Source organism: Hordeum vulgare, chromosome 1H (genome assembly GCF_904849725.1).
Source record: "Hordeum vulgare subsp. vulgare chromosome 1H, MorexV3_pseudomolecules_assembly, whole genome shotgun sequence".
In the NCBI taxonomy this organism is placed as follows: domain Eukaryota; kingdom Viridiplantae; phylum Streptophyta; class Magnoliopsida; order Poales; family Poaceae; genus Hordeum; species Hordeum vulgare.
The window spans coordinates 141,580,026-141,597,345 of record NC_058518.1 but is presented as its reverse complement, the minus strand read 5'-3'; the positions used below and the strand labels follow the sequence as shown (position 1 = coordinate 141,597,345).

Below are 17,320 nucleotides of genomic sequence, written 5' to 3'. Positions count from 1 at the left end.
CATGATTTCATATCCTTGTAATTCTATTCGAGTTGTGGGTTTTGTTTGGCCAACTAGATCTATGATTCTTGCAATAGGAGAAGTGCTTGGTTTTGGGTTCATACCGTGCGGTGACCTCACCTAGTGACAGAAGGGGTAGCGAGGCACGCATCATGTTGTTGCCATCAAGGGTAAAAAGATGGGGTTTTCATCATTGGTTTCGGATTATCCCTCTACATCATGTCATCTTGCTTAAGGCATTATTCTGTTCGTCATGAACTTAATACACTAGATGCATGCTGGATAGCGGTCGGTGTGTGGAGTAATAGTAGTAGATGCATAAAGTATTGGTCTACTTGTCTCGGACGTGATGCCTATATGTATGATCATTGCCTTAGATATCGTCATGACCTTGCGCGGTTCTATCAATTGCTCGACAGTAATTTGTTCACCCACCGTAATATTTGCTATTTTGAGAGAAGCCTTTAGTGAACACTCACTACAACAAAATAGTCCCGTAAGGTCGATTTTTCTGCGACGCTTTAAAATTCGCCTCTACATCCATGGACACTAGCAAAGTAAAGACGCTTCTTGAGACAATTGAAAAGCGCTGCAAAATTATTATAAAATCTAGGTAATTACAAAATAAATAAATAGTTCAAATAAGTTAGAGACGAATTTTGAGACGTTCAAATATAGTTTATAAATAACTAATGTTGCTTTATCTTTGGACTAAAATTTTGGCAGTCTTAAATTAGTTTTGGTTTACCGCTTTTTTATGGATGGATCCCGCGTTTATTTTGGATTTATTGTTTCACTAACTAATACTCCTGGGGTCGTTTCCCACGCACCCCATCTTTTCCGCTCACAATTTCTTCAACCCACCGCATCCAATCTGCGACGGCTCCATGCCTCGCCCCGAGCGGTGCCCTCTACCGGCTACATCTGATCTCCTCCGTCGACGTTCTCACCGGTCAGTGCCCGACCGGCATCCCTTGTACTCCCCGTCCCTAGGTCGCACCTCTCTCGGCGTCGTGCTCAAAGTCTGCGAGTCGGGTGCACGCCGGCGTCATCCTCCTGCCAAATCCCCACCACATCAAGCCGGTGCATCTTCGAATCCCATCTGCTCTACAGTTTACCATTATACAGCATCAAGCAGGTGCTCTCTCGAATCCCATCTGCTTTACATTTTACCATTATATAATCACGTCTTTGATTTAAGCATCTCACGCATCTTATATCCGGATTAGTTGTTAACAAGCGTCACCATTAGGACCAACCAGCATCAATTAGGGAACTCATGTATCAGATCTGATGGAGCAATCACATTGGTGGTGCGTCCTGCAACTTGTGTATAAAATTTTTGTTCTTTATTCCACTCTGTAACTTACGAATTTTGCTAGTTCATTCTTTTAGCGGAAAACGAGCGAGTACATTAATCTGGTTTACTAGCAGGTGCGACCTCGAATCCCATTATGCCAGTATGGTAGACTGACTTGCCATTAATTAAGTTGCATTTACTTCTTGTAACTCGTAAGAGAGCTCCACTTTTATCGGCTATCACAGCATGTTTTCTACCTCCATATTTTGATCCAATGACACACCTTTCATTTCTTTGGTAAAATGGCACACTTTAGATTGATAGTTGCCAAAGTGGCACAAGGCGATCTTTTGCCTGTATTTCCAGATCAAATCCTCCACGTTAGATTTTTTTGGACGATTTTTCCCTCCTACAACAAACCTATTGGTCGATCTGAGCGATCAAAATTAGCCGCAAGACAGAAGTATAGGAACAACAGGGCCGCCACCACGCCATCCTTGCTCTCCCAAATGCCGCTCTTCTCCAGCCGTCGCCTTGCCGCCCCCCGCCACCCGTCCGTTCATGTGGACGAGGAGGCACCGATGTCTCGTGATGAGCTTGATGCTCCCTCGCCAAGCGGCGGAAGGCAAGCACCATTCCTTGCTCTCATCGCGCCATTCTTTCAAAGTGCGCCTTGGCATCTTCTTAGTGCCACCGTGTGCCCCTCTGTTATGCCCTGATGTCGATGTTGTCGTGCACCGTGCCAGGCGTCCCTTCTGTAGTTCGCCCGCTTACCAAATTGGTGCCAGGGCTGCTAGAGCGTGCGTTGGTCACTCACTTCGCTAAAGCTATTGGCTAGCTCTAGCTTCTGTACTTGCTCGATGTTATTTCTGTAAGTGACGTAGTTGCTGGCTGAAGAAAGTAATTGGCTCTAAATATTGAAACCAATTGCTAGCTTAGTTGTAGCTTGTGAGAACAACGGGATATGGATGCTTGTTGGTTCAGATATTTAGGTAGCACAGGTTCACAACATGTAGGGATGTAATCAACATGGACACTATATAACACACTTCACAACACGGAGTAGGAATGTGGAGTTGCAAGGATCAAAGGACTTGAGAGCAGGAATCAAACTGCACTATCTGAAAGTGGCCACTGTTCATTGGGGACAGATGGGAACAGCTGCGGGGAGGTGATGGAACGAGAACAGGCTAAGTATGGCAAGATGGCAGGGGGGAACGCACGTCGTTTCGATAAGGATGGCAGCCTTGTTCGTCCTCTCCTCCTCTCTTGTGTCTGTTTCTTGTATCGATTGATATGTTCAATTGAACTAGATGAAACCAGCTAAAGGGCAAAACCGTCCTAAATAGTCTGAATGTGCGGGCACATTCCTAGAAATAGAGAAAAATGTTCGCTTGTGCCATTTTGTCTAGCTATCAATGACACGTGTGAAAAAAAAAGGTGTGTGATACGATCAATGTACGAGGAGAAGTGTGACATTTTATCAAATTGCTTAACTTTGATTAACTATTTACAGTTTGAGTTTTCGCAAATCAGTGTTTCTTGGCTTGCCCTTCTACTTACGAAGCAAAATGACATGTCTATGTGGTCTACACTTTATTAGTTATATATACTGATTTGACATGACTCTGTGTAGCAGACAAGGCGTACTTATTGGTTCACCATTAATGAACTATACATGTAGTTTCCATGATTTTTTTTAACTTTAATTACATAGATTCTGAGTATGTTTTACTTATACCATTGGGGGAAGTGTTTATGAAATTAGGTCTGAGTAAGATCAAAACAAGCCAAGTTATGTACATTTTGAAAAACATCCAAACGAGATATATTTTCAGTCAGTTCAATCACATATGCCTAGTTATGCCAATTGTTGCTTGCCTGCCAGTATGATGGAACTTTCGAACATTTTAGGTCAAAAAGACAAAGCCCGCCACTCCAACAAAATGTAAGACATTTGTGCTCCAAGACAACCTCAAGACATTTGTACGGAACATCTCTCATAGTCATCAAAGAACATTTCATCTTGCACTAATCCAAAAGCTTATGTTCTAAACTTCTCTCTGTTATTATTTTCTTCCAGGGTCGCTGAAAATTTAGAATTGGACTGCATTGCTGGAGAAAGGAGCAACCACACAAGAATTAGCTTTAAATGAACATATATTATGTATAATGTATGTAAAGCTTAGTTTTAGTTTGTACTATCTTCTCTTAATTATTTACACATTCCATATGAATGTTTGATTTGATTCAGCTGTGAACTCCACATGCTTTTAGTGGATGTATTTGTTCATAGATTTGTTACAAAGGATGCTAATTCTGAGAATGGGTTGCTTGTGAACGCAATTGTTGATGCGGATTGATGCCTTTATATATTGATATTTGATCAATCTGCACATGTATCATAATATATTAACTGAATTTGAAATGAGGAATACAAGGTAATATTAATAATCAAAGAACGATTGAAGTAAAATATTCCATAGTCACAAAGAAGCTTATTCACATTAAAGACAAATATGATGTCGACATAGCGTCTATAAGCAATGCACCCACATGAGTAGAGGCGCGATACAAGCGTGTAATAGAACGTCTCTATTTTTGTAGAGATGATTTTGAACGTCATAATATAGCGTCTCACATCATTTAGACACACTAACAAAACGTGTCTACCTCTTTTGAGACGGTCCGTGAGGAGACGCTCCAAAGACGCTTTACTAAATGGACTCTATTTTTGCCTAGAAACGAAATAACACGTCTCTAGCTATGAAAATGAACGTCTCTACACACAGTTTTTCTTGTAGTGACTATGGCCCCTGGGTCTACTCCACACCATATTTTCAGCCTTACACTTTTACTTCGTTGCACTTTCCGCCTTCAGATCTCACTTTGCAGTCAATCTTGAAGGGATTGACAACCCCTTTATAGCGTTGGGTGCAAGCTCTTTTGTGTTTGCACAGGTACTCTGGACTTGACGAGATTCTCCTACTGGATTGATACCTTGGTTCTCAAACTGAGGGAAATACTTACTGCTCCTATGCTGCATCACCCTTTCCTCTTCAAGGAAAAATCAACGCAAGCAAGTCTCCGTCAACGTGTCAATTTCTGGCGCCGTTGTTTGAGAAGTAGCAAGGTGCTCATAAATTCAATTGGGAAATTAGGACATATTCCAAAAATGCCCTAACTAGATGTGGCCATGCTGAATATTTCAAAATATTTGTTGGGCCTTTTTGCACATTTTTTATGTAGAAAAATAATGCAAAATGTAAAAAACAGAAGCAAAGAAAATGAAACAGAAAATAAAAGGAAAAATGCCCCTCTGCACTTAGGCCTGGTGCTACAGGCTGGCCCGGCCCATCCACACCGGCCTTTCTCCCACCACTCGACAAAGGTAGGGGGAGGCCATGGCGCGAGAGCCGTCCGCACGGGGATGCGCTCGCTAGCATGCATGCAGCGGCTCCCCTCACGAATAAGACCACCCCCAAGCGCCCCTCTCTCTCTCCCACAAACCCTAGGACCCATTAGCCCCCTCTCTGTCCCTCTCCTCGCTCGTGTTTGAGCTCGGCCGAGAGCAACAATGGCTGCACCGGGCTGATGCACGTGGCCACGGCCGCTCCCACGCCTAGGTTCGACGTCCGCGAGCTCCGCAGCGACCACCTCTTCCTCCCCGAGTACTGGATCGAGGCCAATGAGGTCACACACCGCCGCCCGCACCCTTCTTCTTCCTCGGATCCGCAAGCTCACCGTCGTCGATTTACCGTCTGCACTGCATCACCACTACTCCAGGCCCTCCCTGTGCAAACTGAGTTCATCTGCAGGTCCCGTGTGAGTCCACGGTCCTTTCCCCTCGCTTAGCTCCCTCGATTGCTTGCTCTGCCGCTCAATTTCACCGGAGCCCAAACGTGATTCCGCCTAAGCGCGTCACCGGCGCATCTCCGGTGACCATTTGGTCCATCCATCGCCACCATTCGCTTCGGTGCGTCGTATAGGCTCGAGTGGTGCCCGTAGTTAGCTCGGGGTCGTGTTGCTGTGCTAGTCACTGTCGCCACCCGAAACTCCCTCCGAAAAACTCGTCGTCGATGACGCTAGGAACCACCGCTCCTCGCCCTGATGGCCGAAATGGATCGACGGCTGCTCCAGCTGCTCGTAGTTGCTCGAGGCGCTCGAAATGGTGGTCGGAGCTGCGTTTCCGCGCCACCTCGCTGTTTCGAGAGCTCGGTGGAGCTTGTCCGGTGGCTGGACGGCGCCGCCGCTGACCTGGCCCGACCGGGGCCACCCCCTAGCGACCCTGCCCATGGGCATGGGCGCCCAAGTTGAACAGTTGACTTGGTCAACTGGCTGATTGGGCGTTGCCCACTCACTGACCGGTGGGGCCACACACCCGTGTGTCTATGATATGTAGGTCCTGTCGTTTGAAATGATTTTAGGTAAATAGAAAATCAACTAGTTAATTAGTTAGTTAATTAAAACACTAAACACTCACTAGCTAGTAGGCCCCACCCTTAATTAATCCTAGTTAGTTAAATCTAGCTCAACTTAATACTCATAGAGGCTCACATTTGGGTCCTAGTGACCCGACATGTCAAGTTTGACTCTGGTCAGCCAGAGTTGACCTGCTGACGTCATGGTGGTGTCATGATGACATCATCATTTAATATTCTAGATAATGTTGCATATAAAATAAATAATTAAAATTCCAGAAATTCTATAAAACTTTGAAAAAATAATATCTTTTAAACCGTTACTCGGTTGAAAATAATTTATCTATGTAAAATAATTAGAAAATTTTGAAGATTATGAATATGTAATCAAAATGCTTGTCCAACACTCCTGGCTAGGTGAACATGGAACTTTTTGCCTCTTTCAGCTAAATGAAAAGTGCTTGACTTTACTAAAATAATACCAAATAAATTCCTAAATCAAATAAAACACTTAGATATGCAATATATCCCCCTAGCTCTGCATATTGCCATGTCATGCATCGTGATGCATTTGTCTGCTTTTTATTTATTGTTTCTCCTCCCTCTTCTTACCGGTAGACCCCGAGGCTGACGCTGCAGCCGGGTACATCTACCCTCCTGACGACCAGCCCTTTGTCGCAGAGCAACAAGGCAAGCAAACACCCTTGATCATCCCTATATCGCCTATTCTTTCTCCCTCATGCTTGCATTGGAATTTTGCTACTGTTGTAGTTAGCTCCTATATCTGATGCATGCCTAATTTTGAGGAACTGCTACTTTCAGTACCACACTTGTATTAAGGGTTGCTTGGACTGACATCGGCCGCCCTTGCATCATGCAGGAGCGCAGAGGGCAAGTGGGCCCACGACCCCTTTGTGCTTAGGATTTAGACCGGCGGGCTGGCCTCTCTGTTGAGCTTAGGTGGGGCTGCGACGTGTCGATATTCCGAGGCCGAGCATGACCCAGAAAAGTGTGTCCGGCCAGAGTGTTATCGAGCGTGATGGGAAAGTTGGTGCACCCCTGTAGGGATGAAGATTAACTATTCGGATAGTCGTGTCCATGGTTACAGGACGACTTGGAGTTGTGCCCTGATCCTATACAAATACAATTGTTACCTAACTGGAATAGTTGCGCCGGGATTGCTTCCTCGTAGGGAGTCGAGGGAGGATCTGTGGGCATGACCTCATATTAATATTGCTACAACAATATGAGTATTAATTGTGTTACATGTTCAACTCTCCTCTATTGCCGCAAGACTCCTGAAGATGCTAGTCTTCGATGGGACTAGGCCTTCCCTCTCTTTGTCGCATTGATGCAGTCAATCCACATATAAAACCCTTCCTTTGAAACTGATGCATACTTAGTATAGTTCTGATGTCAGTCTTGTGAGTACTTTGGATGAGTACTCAAGGTTCCTTTGCTCCCCCTTTGTCCCCTTGATCCGTTGCTGCGACCAGAGGACGGAGCCCAGGAGATGGAGTATCCCGCCGATGACGACTGCTACCCTGATGGAGCCTGCTGCTACATGGAGGACGCTGAAGACCATGAGTAGTTAGGAGGATCCCACGCAGGAGGCCTCGCCTCGTTTGATCGTTGTATCTTTTGTGTTAGCCTTCTCTAAGGCACCCCCATGTTTAATGTGTGTACTCATATATTGTTGCTTCCGCTGACTCGTGTGTTTATCGAGCTTCTGTTTTCTAGCCCTCGAGGCCCCTAGCATGTAATATGAAGCTTGTATGTTTTTTTGTGTGTCTAGAGTTGTGTTGTGATATCTTTTCGTGAGTCCTTGAGTTTGATCGTACGCATTTGCGTGTATGATTAGCGTACAATTAAACCGAGGGCGTCACCGTGGAGAAGGGAAAAACATGTTCATCAAACACTACATCCGTGGAAATATAGACATGCCTTGTGAAGATATCATGGCACTTGTAGCCTTTGTGTAGATTACTATATCCAAGGAAAGCACACTCCTTGGAATGAAACTGCAGTTCGTGGTTATTGTATCGACGCAGGTTAGGCCAACAAGCACATCCAAACACTCGAAGAGAGGAATAATCAGGAGTCTCACCAAATAATCTAGTGAGTGAAGTTCCATGCTTATAACTTTACTTGGCATCCTATGGATTAAGTAGGTGTCAGCGATAAATGCCTCATCCCAAAACTTCAAGGGCATGGAGGCTTGAGCAGGCAGAGAGAGCCCAACTTCAACAATATGACGATGTTTGCACTCAGGTGACCCATTTTGCTGATGAGCATGAGGGCATGAGACATGATGAGAGATGTCAATTCTGGTAAAGAAGGAGTTCAATTTTTCATATTCCCCTTCCCAATCAGTTTGAAGAGCAAGAATTTTTCGATCGGAGGGTCATTCTACGAGATTTTGAAAATCATGAAACTTCTGAAAGACTTTAGATTTGTGTTTGATGAGGTAAATCTAGGTGAATTTACTGAAATCATCTATGAAACTCACATAGTATTTTTTTTCTACCTATTGTTTCAACAGCAGGGCCCCATACATCAGAGAAAATAAGTTATAAACGAAAGTTTGATTCACTCAAAGATTGAGGATAAGGTAATTGGTGACTTCTGCCTTTCTGACAGGCGCCACATACAATCTTATTGTCATCATTATTGACACACGGGAGTTTATTCTCACTAAGCATCTTCCTAACAACAATGGAAGAAGGATGACCTAAACGTCGGTGCCACCAATCTATTGAAGGTTTGGTGACATTGAGCACTTGCTTCTAGACGTTTCCCCCGGTGTGTTTGACAGGGTAGAGGCCTCCTCTCCTCTACCCTTGCCTCGAAGAAGAACCCTCCTCGTTTCCAGATCCTTGATGAGAAAAAAATGAGGGTGAATCTCAACGATAGTATCATTATCAAGAGAAAGCTTACTTGCGGAAATCAAATCTTTGGTTGGCTCTGGAACATGAAGAACATTGTTTAGATGGAGATCACGATCCGGGGTAGAAATAGTTGTATGACCAATATGATCAATAAACATACCTAACCCGTTTGTAGTATGGATTTTCTCGTTGCCGGTGTACCTCTCCTCGACAGTTAGCTTCTCCAGGTCGTTGGTGATATGGTCGGTTGCACCACTGTCCATGTACCAGTTGGTGTCAACGCCATACCAAGGAGCAGCCATGTTCGCCGAACGCTCCTCGCCCCTTGATATGAGGAGTCGTAGCGTTTCCAGCACTTCCATGCAGGGTGGCTGGGTTTGCCACAGATCTGGCACATCGGCCTGGCAGAGGGATTGTTGTTGTAGTTCCCACTGCCATTGCCGTGTCCTCCCATGTTGCCGCGACTGCGACCACAATCATTGCCACGACCGCGGCCACGGTCTCCATTGCCGCTGCCATTGTTACAGCAACGACCACGCACCACCGCAATTGCAGAAGACTAAGATGACCCGCCGCGAGGATTCAGACGGGTCTCAAAGCTCAAGAGTTGTGAGTACAACTCCGGGATCTTGACAGGTTCGACCCGGGAGCACATGGCCAACACCACCAGATCATATTCCTCAACGAGTCCGCCAAGGATGTGAGAGCTCACAATCCTCATCCATGTTCTTTCCTGAAGCAATTAGTTCATCACAGAGAGTTCGGATCTTACCAACATACTCGATGATGGTGGAGTTGCCCTATTGAAGGTTGGCGAGGGCAATTCTGACGGTGACAGTTTGTGCTCGGGTCTGCGATTGAAGCACCCCTTGCACGGTGTTCCACAGCTCCGCTGCGGTGTGGCAAGTTGCCACTTGGACGGCTATCTCGTGCGGCAACATGGTCAGCATGTACGAGAAAACCCGCTGATCTCGCTCATACCACACACCAAACTCTGGGTTCGGGGCCTTGGTCTTGCTTTTGTCGTCGTCGGTCGTGACCTCAATGGTCATGGGTGGAACCGCCTGATCGACGTCGAGGAAGTTCGCCATCTGCGCTCCTCTAATGGCGGAGAGGACAGTAGCACGCCATAGAGCTTATTTCCCTGCTTCTCTGTTGCATTGTGTGCAAACGGAGATGAGGGGAAGGAATTTGTGGAGGAACTCGCCATGGATGTACCTGAGGTAGGCTCTAATTACCTTAAAAGAAAATGAGTTAAGCATATACCTCCTGGTAGGGACGCGTGGGTGTTATATAGAGATCAAGATTACATCATAAGCACATGGTTATCTAGTTTAACCCCTACTCCAAACTATACAAGATAAGAATCATGTCTAAAAACCTCCTGCCGGTTTACAACTGAACACACACGATTATATTAGCATGGCATACATCATGTTACACAAGCCTATCATTTATCCTCTATAATTTGAAGAAAAGGGAATTCATTCATAGGAAACTAGTCCATTCTCTTCTTCCTTTTTCGGGTGAAACTAGTCCATTCCTATAGCGCCAAATGTATTAGTATACGAGGAATTCCTGTATAGTTTCAATCCTTCCGATCCCTATAAAATAATTGTAGAATGAGTCATATAAAATCCATACTCTCAGTATTGATTTCCTTTACCATGGATGAAAATATCCATACTTGAAACATCTACAACCAAATATAACAAATATGATCCCTTACACGTGTGCGGACACGTCCGGTCAGCGATCGAACGTGTTCTTTATTTGTCCGTCCGCGCAACCATATTTTTCATTTTCTTCCTCATATGTACAATCACTTGCACATGATTAATGAGAGGAAGAAAGAGGAAAATGAACAAAGAAAAATAAGATGTGGTCCTGTATGGGGTCGCGTTCTACATGATAAGCCCTCTTATCCTTTCTATATTTGAGTTAGATATGAGTGTTCACGGGCAACCTGGATGTATAGGGATAACATGAGGGTATGGTTAAGTTTTTTCTTTCTCTTTTATCCGGTTATTGACCGGACATGTCCGCGAATGTATGAAGGGTTGTTTGGGGTGTCCGGTTATAGATGCTCTTAGAGCAACTTCAACGGGTCGACTCACTTCGTCTGCCGTCGTCCGTTTGGGTCCAAGCGAATAAAAAATGATGGTCCAACGCGCGGATCCATTGTCAAAATGTGTCCGCTCTGATCCATTTCAGGCTTAAATTTAGGACTGAAATGCGTCGGCGCGGATCCAAACGTCCTCCCGGTGTCCGCATGAGACTGGCATGGCCTACTTGTCACATAGTCATCCACCCACATGTGTGTGCTTATTTAATTGACTGATCCACTCATCACATCTTTTTATTATTTTAATACCACAGCGTTGCTACCCACTTGATTTCCGTTTTATTATTTTAATACCACAATGTTGCTAACCATTTGCTTTCCGTTGAATGCATGTACCGACTTATTACAAAAACGAACACGGACAGACGACCAAATGAATAAAAAACAGACAAAAACCGTTTGGTTCGCCCGTTGAAGTTGTTGTTAATAGTTTGAATTTCAAAAACATTTTGGCTCAGGGATCCACATCCGTGAGCTCGTTGCTCGCTGGCCCAAAACATGCCCGGAACTGTGGGTGCAGGCATCACGATAAACTATGGCGCTAGCATTCATGATAACCCAGTTCAGCAAGCAACATCGCTGTACATGGGCACTGACCAAGATTCCCCTTCACAGAGGCAGGAACAGTGGTCGATAAAAGCCAAACTTAGCATTCCTGCGCCGTTCCAAAAATCAACACCTTACGAGTTACGACACTGCACTAGATACATGATCCTAACAGTAGAAGCCAGGCCTGCTCGATGATAGCAACATGACATGATGATAGCCAAGAGATCTGGGAAATTTATACAGATCGATAGCAGAAAGTAGCTAGCTCCAAGAAGAGTGCAAAAAGGATAGAAAACATTCCGATCGAGAGCAACATGTATTTCTCCCTAGATAAATGGCTCAGCACTCGGCCGCTCCCCTCTTCCGGCTCACCGCCGCTCGTAGCTGCCAACAAGAAGGAACAGTAATAAGCAAGGGTCAATCAGCTTGAAATATGTGGAGAAAGCATCAGCGTTTCCAGCTGTACTGACCGAGGACGCGTTGAGATCCGAGCTCCGCAGCACGCGCAGCCTCTTCGCGGTGGCGATGAACATGCTGTAACAACGGCAAGAGATCGTCGCCGGTGAGTTCAGAACGGGTCACGTTTCGCTCGAAACAAGGGGAGAAATTTGTTTGTTTTAAGGGGAAGATCGAATCGAACTCACTCCCATGGGACGTCTCCAACCAGCATCTGGTCGCCCTCGTCGTCCTCGTACACCAGAGTGTACTCACCGCTGCCGTCGAGCAGCCCTGTTATCGCCGCAGGCTTCTCCCCCGCGCAGGAGCTCTCGTCCCTTTGAGCTGCGGCGCGAGCAGAGTGGACAGAGCAAAGTTAAGCAACGATCGACCAAAGCGCACGCACGCATGCAGTTTTGCTCATGGAAGTGCCGATTTGCGTGTGTACGTACCGGCGAGGAGGCCCTCGAAGAGGTGGTCGACGGCGGCGGCGAGCTTGCCGTAGCTGTCGTGCGCCTTAAGGTCCACCTTCCGGCCGATGGGGATGCCGTCCATGTTGATCTTCACGAATTGGCCCTTGTAGATGCAGCCATCAGCCTTGCCGCCGGCACCATGGCGTAGCTCGGCGGGCGGCGGTTTGGACGAGGAGGAGGCGAGGTTCCGCCGGAAGGAACGTACAGGAGGCCACCCGACGACCGGAGCGGCGGCCGACGGCCTGCTGCACGTTTCAGAGACAAGTAGAACATGGATCAGTAAAATCTTTAATTATGTTCCACTTCCACACATTGCCGTCTCCACTAGTTCTAACAGATCAATTTTAGAGCTGCTGTTAGTGGCAAGAACAGTTTCTTGGAAGAAGGTAAAATTGGTCCGACAAGCACAAGGAACAGCAAGGTAAAATCTCATATTCACTTCAACAGATTGGAGGAACAAAAACCTTGGCTTGGTGCCGTTGCTTCTTCCCTTTGCTCCAGCTCCAGTACCAGCAGCTCCACGGCGGCCTCCCTTCTCCTCCAAGCCTGAAACAAACAGCAACAGACAAAGCATGAAGCTTTGAAGGAAGAAGAAGAATTAAGGAGCAAGAAACAAGCATGCGTGGCACAGGAGCTACCTTCTTGGCCTGGTGATCCGGAGAAGTAGCCAGGCAGGCCGAGGCTCAGCTCAAGCCCCCTCTCTTCCTCGTCCCTCGACCCCTTCCAAGCCATCTCTCTCCCTCTCCCTCTCCCTCTCTCTCCTTCAACCCTCCTTTGAAGGAACTGGTTACTAGGAACAGCCTCACAAATCACACGAGCCTCACAAGTCACAGGAGCCAGCTCTCTCTCTTTCTCTCTTTATGAGTCTGAAGCAGCAGGAAATGGGGGAGCTATATATAGAGGGAGGACAAGCTGGTGCTGTGCCCGAGAAGCAGGCACAGACCGCAAAGGCCAACCGAGGCTTGGAGAAGGGACAAGGATGGAGTACTGCATTTCCACTCTCTCTCTAGGTCTCCTCCCCGCTCTCTCTCTACTCCACAGACTATCTGCACTCGATTACCATCTCCACTCCCGATGCCCGTTGATCCTGCTCCACCCCTCTCACTCTCTCTCTCTGTAGCGGAGGAGAGAGAAGTATACGCCAACTCCTTCTGTCTTCATATCTTTTCATATGCTTCCATGTAAGATCACCTTTTGAAAATTCTGGCAGCCTTACTCTCTCTCTCTTGTATGCATTGCCTTTTCCCCTCTCTCTAGCGATGCAGTAAAGGAGCTGTAGGTGTGCAGTGCAGAGACGGGAATAAGCCAGGGAGGGATTCCAGGGCTCCGACAGAGCCCGGGAAAGGCAACGGGAGAAAGCATCTACGCTGCTCACGCAGGAGGGCGCAGCAAGCAAAGCCAGCCAAGCACGACAGCCAACAACCCTGTGCCCCTCTCTCTCTCTCTCTCTCATCTTTAATTCTTATCAAATATAAGTTTGAGAAGTTAATAAAACATGTTCATGTAAGTAAACAAGAGCAACGACGATCCATTTCATCCAGCTACGTCCATTACGGAAAAAAAAATTGATGGTCCAATGCGTCGATCCATTGCCAAAACGTGTCCGCTTCACGTCCGCGCCGATCTATTTTCGGTTCAAATTTGAGACTTCAATGCGCCATCGCGGATACGCGCCCTGTCTGCACCTAACCACCGCGGTCAACATTATTTATGACGGCCACCATCGTCGGGTTCACGCGTCAGCGACCGCGGTCGGCCTTTTTTAATGAGAGAATTCCTTATTTGACACTCCCTTCAAATCGTGTTCCTTATTTGACACTGGAAATAAATTCTTCCCTATATGACCTATAGTCTTAATTTCTTTCCCTGTATGACACTCTAGTTCATTTTGTACACGTAAAAAGACCTTTTTACCCCTGTACATAATGTGATCAGAAATATGTAGCATTGAGCCTAATTAGGTAATACTAGTCGTCAACCCGTGCGAATGCACAAACTAATTATCTAACCATTCAAAATATGTATAAACTACACAAATTCGTTATGGTCCAGCAATTTTATTTCTATTTCCCTAAATAGTTTTCCTTGTATTATGAATGTATATTGTAGAACAAGTTAAATACTCTAAAATTGAAATAGTAGTAGTACTTTTATGCTTAGTAAATGAATGGCACCTATAAAATGTGCAAGGTTTCCCGCCAGCCCTGCCTGCCGGCCTTCCCCGGCGGCCGGGAGGGGATCAGCTCGCCACGACAACATGTTTCCCTGCGTGGGAATGGGATCGTCTCCGCCCAACAAAATCAGTGGTCGACTCTGGTCACTGTCCAATGATGAATCCGACGAGGAGGAGGTGCAGACGAAGGCGGCGGCATCTCCAACACCATCTGATATAGTTTGCGAATCAATTCTAGTCGGCTACTCCGAAGATCAAATCTCTAGATGCACTGATGGTCTTCTTCCATTGTCTGACGAAGCCTCAAATGGCCTAGGGGACAATGAAGAAGACAAGGTCGAGGTACTCCGACGGGTTGTTCATCGGCGCACATCAAATAACGCCATTAAGCCATGGAAGGGGCCTCTCCCAAAGGTGCGTTTACCAGCCCTAACCTTAGCGGATTTCTTTCAAAAGTGCAAAAATGAGCCTATTAGGGGTAAACACGGTCGGCCGGCGGTCAAAGGACAGCAGCCGGCGGCCACATCGATCCAATCGGATTGCCAGATCCGAGAGGGAAGAGCGGAATGTTTGAATGTTTTGCTGCGTCAAGATGGGCCAGATAGTAAGGGTATTGGACATGTGGCGGCTGGTGTAAGGCCCAGCTAGCTACGGTACAAGTCCAACCGGATTTACGATCTGTGTTCGACTCGGTGTCCTGTGCTGAAAACATTGATCCAGAAGGACGAGTCGGGACAGGAAACGGAGGCAAATCGGCCAAGGTTTATCCTGGCGACTTATCCCGTCCAATTCCACGGTTTCCTTCTCTATCTGGGAGAGCTCTGCGCATCCGTTCGTTGCAAACAATGGCGGCGGCACGTCCTACTGTTCCTGCTTCCTCGACGCCGGCGGAACAGGAGAAGACGCCTGCCATTGTTGCAGCTCCGGGAGCCGGAGAGGTTGGGCCTGCTGGTTTGCGAGAAGGGCAACGACCACCAGATTCTGCTAATCAGCGTGATCACCAGGGTCATGGCCATCAATTTGCTGGTAGAGGAGGGCCTGCAGCTCCGGGTGATCAGCGCCAAAATCACGGGCGTGGCCCGAACCATACTGGAAGAGGCGGTCCTGCAGCCATGGGATACAACATAGGAGGTGGTGGGCATCAGGGGTACATGAATTACCCTAATCAGTGGAACGATTTCACAGGCCGCTCGAACTGGAATGCCGGAGGGGGACATGGTGGAGGAGGAAACCAGTGGCATCGCCCTTTTCAACCCCCCGGAAGGGAATTTTGTTGAAGGTGCTAGAGGGGATAACTTTCGGCAACGAGGTGGTGCCGGACTTCGTAACTACGGTCGAAATAATTCTTGTCCGATGTGGAAGGAAGTCTCACCATCGACCGGAGGGGAGGTGCAGAAAAATAATACTACCACTGATTCTTCGCAACATAAAAATTCTGAGGACATGGAAGTGGCGCGAGCAAACAAGGCTGCTCGCAAGAAGGAGAAGCTTATGTGCTATAGATGTGGGGTGTCGGGGCACTTTGTGGTGGATTGCACAACTATCTTATGTGACATCTATTTGAAGCCTGGACATACAGATGCAACATGTCCATTGCTTCTAGTTTCCAAACCAATCATGAACATCTATGGGGTTTGTCACAGCAAACTAATGTTCTTTGAGACTCCAGGATCTTCATCTGTCCTTACTCCGCCTCGTCTTGAGAGTTCAAGGACGGGTATGGTAAAAGTTACTAATGGTGAGTTGACTGCAGAACAAGTTTCTCAATAGATGAAAAGACTTGTTTCTGAGACATATAGTTGGGATCCGATAAGAGTAGATGAGAATTCCTATCAGGTGGAGTTTTGTAGAAGAGAAGACCTACAACGCTTACTCACTTTTGGTGTTAGTAAGGTCACTGGGAGCAAATGTCTACTTGAGTTTGAGGAATGTATTAAACCGGCACCACAGGGTACTCGGTTATAGAAGGTGTGGATCAGATTTTCAGGTATTCGAGAGATACTTCTTAATGACTTCCTTATCGTATGAAGCTTGGGTTCTTTGATTGGGAAGATTGAGAAAGTGGATATGCCTTTTACTCGTAAAAGGGGGATTGCCAGATTGCTTGTGATCGTGCTTGACGTTGAGAAGATACCAAATTTTGCTCCATGGTCATATGATGGGGTGCACTATGATCTCGATGTGGAGGTCGAGGAGGTGGCCCAACAGGATCCACATGATGGTGATGTACAAATGGCTGATGGCGAGGATAGAGATAGAGATCGTGGTGATGCTAATCAGGATAAGCATCCCGACGCACCAACAGATAACATCAACCTCTCCTTGCCTAATATTGATAAACCGGGTGTCACGGGGGGTGCTCCGTCCTCATCTCACTCACATATGGCTGTACTACGGTTTAGTTCGTTTCAGGTAATGCCAAGCCTAGGAGAGGATGTGGATGGAAAGAATTTTGAACATCCGCTTGTTGAGGAGGGCTCTTTTTCTCACGATACCTCACCCGTGAGGGGTTCCACTATGCAGATTTGTAATGAGCAAGATAATATTTAGAATGCTGCAGCCACACCTAAAGTGGATTCGATTTTGTCTATTCCTACTGATCTGAAGGAGAAGCACATGATGTCGGCTATGAGGGCTGATTCTTTGCAGGAGCAGGAGTTCTCAAAGGAGGCGACTTCTCTCCCTTCTCCTACTACTGTTCGTGCTGAGCCAACGTCTTGTTGCAAGGACAATCGCTCTTCAAACAGTAAGCAACAAGTGTACTCTTTTATAGTTGATAATCCTATCTTTGACTCCCCTCTTGATCAGCATTATGTTGAACATGCGACAACAGGGAATGTTAACAATGAGTTTTCCAAAGAGGATGTGATCTATTTTGGTGGGATTCCAGATCCTTCTACGGATGATCGACGGTTCAGTCAGCGGATTCAGGAGAAGCCTGATGCAGATGATATGT

At 46.5% G+C, this 17,320-nt stretch overlaps 1 protein-coding gene across 2 annotated transcripts; it reads right to left on the bottom strand.

Moving 5' to 3' along the window:
* Positions 1–11,257: 11,257 nt before the first annotated feature.
* Positions 11,258–13,054, bottom strand: LOC123427285 (auxin-responsive protein IAA16-like). Of its 2 annotated transcripts, none has more exons than XM_045111294.1 (6): positions 12,830–13,054; positions 12,656–12,737; positions 12,171–12,436; positions 11,928–12,063; positions 11,754–11,817; positions 11,258–11,667 (listed from the first exon to the last, which is right to left on the bottom strand). In XM_045111294.1, the coding sequence occupies exons 1-6, from the start codon at positions 12,921–12,923 to the stop codon at positions 11,623–11,625; spliced, it is 687 nt and encodes a 228-aa protein (XP_044967229.1). In that variant the 5' UTR covers positions 12,924–13,054; the 3' UTR covers positions 11,258–11,622. The 2 variants fall into 2 exon arrangements, with proteins under 2 accessions (XP_044967229.1, XP_044967234.1); XM_045111299.1 differs by having other exon boundaries at positions 12,171–12,433.
* Positions 13,055–17,320: the final 4,266 nt, after the last annotated feature.